Consider the following 6689-nt stretch of genomic DNA (forward strand, 5'->3'; position numbering starts at 1 on the left):
GCCAAGTACCATGCCAAACCCCTACAAGTAGGTAGCTGTTACAATCCATTTCTTTTCCTCATTTAATTACCTTTTTAACTCATATGATCTCAAGCTGATATAGATGCCCCCCTCTCTCTCTTAATTGAAAAAAAAGGGGGGGGAAGGGGCGGAGGAGTTGTTTAATGTCATATTTCAATGGAACAAGCAGGGGGGGAAATTGAATTAACTGTAAGATGTAATCATATTAATTTCAGCACTGCAGGACTTCACAAAATGTGATGGTAAAAGTTTCCAAAACACACTACACCACTCTTTATCATATTACCAAAGACCAACTTTTTTCTAAGAGAGAAATGAGTTAATGTGTCTACCTCAAATGTCATGTTTCGTGCAGCAGGAGCCCATTCCTCAACTATCCGTTTCTCCAATGATTCTGCATTAGCAGTTGGTGGTATTCGAATATCAAAACCAGCTTCTGTTTCTGATGGCTGCAAATTCATGACGAAACCCTGGCAAACAAACAACAAAGAACATGTGTAAGTCAGAGACTAAAATCAAGATATCACTAATTTTTTCTATTAATATAAACAGTATACATATGGATCCAACATAGACGAGTGAGAGACTCAAATCTAGATATCACTAATTTTTTTTATCAATATAAACAATATATGTTTGGATTCAACATAGATGCAAACGGAATGACCATTGTAATGGGAAGGAGAAAGATGGGCTGAAAGGCCTAACTGACCAGCATTAAATGATTGAGCATTTTTAATATAGGAGGTTTAATCTCTTAGGCAACTCCAGTGCTTAAGTTGACTATGCTATAAGATTAATGCACATTGTTTGCCACCTTCAATGAAACAACGCAAGCATGCTATAGCTTTGCAAATTGACGGGTAACATATCTAACGACTAATTATCAACTCTAAAGACTTCAAATTGATACATGAAAACCAAATTTTCAATTGGTCAGAAGTTATTTATGTTCAAACAACACTCACGACATACATCCTCAATCCAGCCAAGCCTACCAGGATGCCTCCAATTAGGTTCCACAGAGTCTGGATATTATGTCTTCTTTTAAAGATTCATATACTAATAACTTTCTAAAAAACATTTAGATTATCCATTTGTGTAATATTTCCCAAGTGTTTGAGGAAAGAAGGTGTTGAACTAAATTAGAAGAAACTCATTACGACTTTGGCAATTGGAATAAGGTTTTGATGCACCAAAACTAGCTCAAGTCAGTAAAGCCACACTGGCCAAGCAAATCTCAGTAAATCTATCTTTATAAATACCACATAACGCATATGCAATACTAGACAATCCTTGACAGATGCAATATGGGCTAAGTGTTCTGTGCTTTTATGTAACAATCTGGAGCTAAACTGTTAACAGAAAACAAATTTAGCTTGGGAACAGTTCAGCAATAACTAACTGAAAGAATAATGCATGTAAATTAACTACAGTGAACAAAACAAGCAAAAGGTTTCAGCCTTCAGAATAAAGCATCTAAACTTCTAAAGACTTACAGTGGGAGAAGGTGTGCCAGCCTTCAGAAAGGCCATGTTAACCGAAATGACTTCTCCTTCAGCCTTCAAACCTGCCTTGACCAAATCAAACTGCGAAGCCCGGAACCTCCTGATACTCTCAATGCTCTTGAAAAGGTTCTCCATTGCACTATTGTCATAGAGCTTCGCCCCATGTCCAGGAGCTCCAGTAGCCTTTATCACCAGCCACCATGGAGTCCTCTCCCCATAGAATAATCTATAATTCTCACCAGGCGAAGCCAAACCTGTTTCTCAAAACAGATATTATCATCACAAAAGAGATAGCTGGAACACCAATTATCCAAAAGTCTAAAGCTCAAAATACCCAACTATTATAAATAAAGTCTAATAGGCCCTCACGTGTAACCTCAACAAGGAACAAGAAGCATTCCGTACAATACTAATTAGCGAGGGAGAGGTTTCGAGAATTCGAAGAGTTATTAAGTATGACATTTTCATATCTGACTTCAATCAAGCCTCATTATCAGCCTTTTTCAACATGGTATTGCATGTTTTCAAGACATATATTTCAAAAATTAGTTAAATCCCATTACCTTCATCAAGCACTACATCAACATTCATATCCTTGAAGACATCAGAGTAAGCCAGCTTCTCAGCACCATCATGGCCACCAATCTCCTCATCAGGAACAAACGACAAATAAAGAGACCGTTTTGGCTGAAACCCAGAAGACTTCAACCTGCGAATAGCCTCCAGATACTGCATGCCAACGCACTTCATATCCTGGGAGCCTCTGGCAAAGATATTGCCTTCTCCATCGATGTGGGCCCCAAGAGGAGGATGGACCCACTTTGAATATTCAGAGGGGACGACATCGGTGTGAGAGTTAAGAAGTACAGAGGGAAGTGATGGGTCGGAGCCCGGCCACTTGAGTAGAACAACTGGTTTGCCTTTGACGAATTCTATGACTTGGGACTCTAAAGAGATGGAATTAGCTTGGGATAGGATGAAGTGGGTTGATTTTTGATAGTCGGGGGAGGGTTGAGCTGTGTTGATTTGAAGGTATTCTTGGAATCTTGATATGATATTGGATTGCTCATCTTGGTTCGGCGCTGTCGTTGAATTCGTGAGGCCTACAAGTAAAGAAAGGAATAGTAGATGAAGAAGGAGAAAATGAAGATTGAAGTTACAAGGCTTTTCCATTGATTCACTCGCTTCTACAGTCTGGCTCTCAGCTCTTGGCGCAGTGATTCTGATCACTAGTTGTCTATTTACAGGGAGAACTGTTGTGTAGTCTTTGTCTTTCTTTTTTGTTCCTTCTCCTTCCATTTTTATTAAAAATATCATAAAAAAATAAAATGATATATTCTTCCGTAATTTTATATTTGTAATTATAATCTTTTTTAATTTTAATTAATTTCACTACTCATGGTCTTAAATTTAAGAGTTGATATTAATAATTGGTATAGATTAAGACTAGATCTTGTGGTACTCATTTTATGACTGAAAAAAAAATATTCAAGCAAAAGGTAAGTTTTTTAAATATACAAAAAATAAATAAATAAATATTTTAAATTTAAAAACGAAAACAAGTGTTTTTTTAAATAATTAGTTACGAAAAGTGATAGGAGTAATCTTATTCTTAACTTTAATTTGAAACAAAATATAAATTTACATATTTATCTTTAATTTGTATATTATTTTAGAGGTTTACTTGATTAATTGCTAATATAGTTATATTATTATTTTTTAAAAGAAAAAAACAGCTTTCTTGCGCATCAAGTCATCTAAATGAGAGAAATTAGTACATAATAATGTATAGATAAACACAGGGGAAAAGGGCAAATTGAATAGCTTGGCATCTGTAGGCCAAAAAACAGGGGAAAACTTGGGTTTATGGCATTGATTTATGGAAAGTTTGGAGCTTCCATGGTTGATAGTGAAATGATTGGTAATGGGAGTAAATAGGTAGCAACTTGGGTGTCAAAAGAGAAACCCTTTCAAACTCCACCCTCCAAAAATCCACGCTTTAGGATCCCTACAGTCAAGCTCCCTTCAAAAACCAAACGAGTAAACCTCTCCCTTTTCCAGGAGGAATCCTAAATCCCAATCCTTTCCAAGAACAAAGCTTCTGATAAATCATAAGACAAATGGAGGATTGCATGAGGGTCTGCATGAGAAAGCTAGCGCTTTGGTTCACCAAAACGTTCAAACCCCTCATGACGCACGACGAGCTCGAGCCCATCATGGCTACCATGGGCTTCGTCGGCCTCCCGCCCGTCCAGGGACCTTCCGCGGTCGCCTGGAAGGAGTACGTCCACACGGCGTCCCCTGGACTTTCCTGGCGCTCCAAGTCTTCGTATTGCTTGGGTTCCATGGCAGGTGAATCACCTACGACGACGCCGCCGCCCAGACCGAGGTTGCCATACCCCAGGATCGATGGGCTCCACATTTACACCTACCGCTCCTTCATTGACGCCGTTAACTTCTATCTCGAGATGTGCGATATCTCTGAACTCTTCCACATTAGGTACGGATCGTTTTTCTTTATTCTCTTCCCCCCAAGCAATTTCTTTTCTCGTTTTCTTTTGCTATAACCTTTTTAGTTTTACTGGAGTTGCTGTCTTCAAGTCTGTTCGTTGCCAAAATCAATTACTCCAACACAGGAAGATGATTAATTATTTGTTCCACATTTATTGTGTATTGCAACCAGTAATTTATTGTGCCCAAGTACTCTCTCTTATCATTCATTCATTCATTGTTTATTCACTTTACTGTGCAATTCTTTGCTGCGTTAACCCCAAAAAGAAGACAATGGCGGAGATCGTAGTTTCATATGCAATTTGATTGTATGGTGCTGGTTGCTACCTGCCCATTGAGACAACCACTGTCAAACTAACTGAAGTTCAGACCTTTGGACAATTCAAGAAACTGGGTTAAATTATTGCTTTTCTTAGTATAGTTTTTTCTAATCAGTACTTCAGTTTTATTTGGTAACAACTATCTGTAACATTATATATGCTTTGTAGCTTATTCCCGTCCAGGTGCTAGCCTTGTTTAGATTGGATTGGTGATTTTTGCATGGTCCAAATTATAGCTATGATTGTTGATCTAGCAGGAATGCTTAACTGTCCCACCATGTCTCCCTATAAAATGCTTGTTAGAACATTTTCCCCCTTTTCTTCTTACCTTTTGCTAATATGTTTCATCATGAGAAATTCGAGAAGGATTCAACCTTATTCAAATATTTTGTTCAAGTATGTTAAATAAATGCAAAGTTGATCTGTCTTTGATAATTTATTCTGACAGAGGCAGTGCATGTGTGCCCCTTGTAAATATCTTTAATCTGTGCAGATATAAAAATAAGTTTAGCAGGCTTTATTGAAGCATCTTCACTGACAAATACATGCAGAATCATGGACATTAAATTAATTAAGTAATGTTTTTTTTTCCAAGCTCGATGACTTAATTTCTGTTACTAATAGTTCATACTGGTTCCACTTGTTTCTTCCTTCAGGGGGATGCCCCTTCATCGGATTCATGACCGAAATAGGAAGTGGCGATGCATGGAAGAAGATGATAGTGTCTTTGTCTACAGGGAAGGGACGCTGGAGCAAACAACGTATAACTTGTATCACTTCAACAAGCCAAACTCCAGCAGCACTGGCAGCTGCAACGGCCACAGTTCCATAGTCATTCGTGACAAAGGGAACACCATCCCGGTCAGCTGCATTGTCCCATTGAAGGATATTATAGTATGGCTAGAAAGATGCTAGGGAAGGGAACTTGAGCATAGACACCTATATACATAAATCTTCACTTTGTCTCAGAACTTTTTACAGAATGTTTGGGATTCTCTCTTGCCGGTAAGGCTCTCATTTTTGTCATAGTATTGATATTATCCAGAGCCGTTTTCTTCAAGATTTTGAAACAATGATTGTATAGTTAATCACAAAGAATAATATCGTGTTAGAACTACATAGATGCCTTTGATCATCATAAAGAAAGAAGGAAAACTAGAGAGATTTTAAGAACTGGAAAGCGGAAAGAAGTAGAGTGCTTCCATTATAACCCGTGGGCGGAAGCTTTATATTCGGTGCAGCCGAGTTAGATTGGACCCCAGGATTTTGCATTGAACTGACAACGTTGGCTCTGTTGCTCACATGGCGATAACTGTGTGTGGCCCTGTTGCTCACACGCCTCAAGGTTCTGCTGGACCCTTGTTTGTACCTTTCTCTGGGTTGGGCCAGGTCGTAGTAGCAGAGCATAAAAGATACAAGTAACAACTTGCTATTATCTGCTATAGTGCCAAACGTCCCAAAATTGAAGGAACATATCTGCTTTTGAAGGCCCTTTAGACTTTAGACCCTCTTTCATTATCTCTTCTTTTGGTCTTTATCGGTTTTTTCAACAAAAGAATCCCAAAATTAAGGCTAATAAGATTGGCAATTTGAGATGACAGATTGTAATTGTGTTGTGTAAATGTAAGAGTATAATCGCTAAATGTTATTTTGTCATAAAACACAAAATGTTTATTATATAAGTTACAAGGCATAATACGATTAATTCGTTTAAAGGATACGATTAACTTATTTAAATATGATTAATTCATTTAAACATGAAAAATAAGTTCATTTATGTATTTTAAATATTAACAATTCAATAAATGAGTCCAAACGCGTCAGATATATTGAATAATATGAGTCAGTTTGTTAATATAAAATAATTACACGTAAATAAATATGTTATATGCAGATTAAATGTGTCAATTCACATAAAATATAAAATAATACATGTCATGAATACAATTATAAAAAGCTTAAACCATTTAATTTTATATCATGTCCAAGATTATCAATTTTACCTGCAATGCTGTTAATAATTTAGGTGACTTTTGGTGTTTTACAATACAATGTGTTTATAAGTAATATGATTACAAATAATGTGATAGCAAGTAATATAATTGCAAAAAAAATAACACTACAATGTTAGGTATATAAGTAAAATAATTATTAAAATGCAAAGAAGTTAAGATTGTAATTTGATTTACAAATATTTTGTTAAAAATGTAATGTTAATATTCAAAATTACTCTTATTTATTAAAATACAAGTTTAATATACTTATATTTTTTATTATTAATTTTTATATAATATCATCTCCTAAATATATTTTTAATGTCATATATTTT

General features: G+C 36.2%; 2 protein-coding genes across 2 annotated transcripts in view; one reads left to right on the forward strand and one right to left on the reverse strand.

Annotated features, from left to right (window-relative positions):
- The window catches only part of AQI (Peptidase M20/M25/M40 family protein), a 4481-nt gene extending 1672 nt beyond the window's left edge, over positions 1–2809 (reverse strand). The window contains exons 1-3 of the mRNA XM_021418340.2: positions 2093–2809; positions 1521–1783; positions 354–491 (exon numbers count right to left, since the gene is read on the reverse strand). Of these exons, the coding sequence (XP_021274015.1) occupies positions 354–491; positions 1521–1783; positions 2093–2702 (1011 nt within the window). The 5' untranslated portion in view covers positions 2703–2809. The remainder of the gene's footprint in view (positions 1–353; positions 492–1520; positions 1784–2092) is intronic.
- Positions 2810–3354: 545 nt separating this feature from the next.
- LOC110423068 (tubulin-tyrosine ligase) lies at positions 3355–5978 on the forward strand. The gene is made up of 2 exons (XM_021437182.1): positions 3355–4029; positions 5017–5978. Exons 1-2 carry the CDS (start codon positions 3650–3652, stop codon positions 5273–5275), a joined length of 639 nt encoding a protein of 212 aa, XP_021292857.1. The 5' UTR covers positions 3355–3649; the 3' UTR covers positions 5276–5978.
- The last annotated feature ends 711 nt before the right edge of the window (positions 5979–6689 follow it).

The sequence above is a fragment of the Theobroma umbraticum genome, unplaced genomic scaffold (genome assembly GCF_002168275.2).
Source record: "Theobroma umbraticum cultivar Fairchild unplaced genomic scaffold, ASM216827v3 scaffold_30.0, whole genome shotgun sequence".
In the NCBI taxonomy this organism is placed as follows: Eukaryota; Viridiplantae; Streptophyta; class Magnoliopsida; order Malvales; family Malvaceae; genus Theobroma; species Theobroma umbraticum.

Bases quoted from the DNA above. Each gene is read 5' to 3' on its own strand.
- LOC110423068 (XM_021437182.1), top strand. From the start codon at position 3,650: ATGGAGGATTGCATGAGGGTCTGCATGAGAAAGCTAGCGCTTTGGTTC. The intron at 4,030-5,016 runs GTACGGATCGTT...TTCTTCCTTCAG, and splicing joins TCTGAACTCTTCCACATTAG to GGGGATGCCCCTTCATCGGA.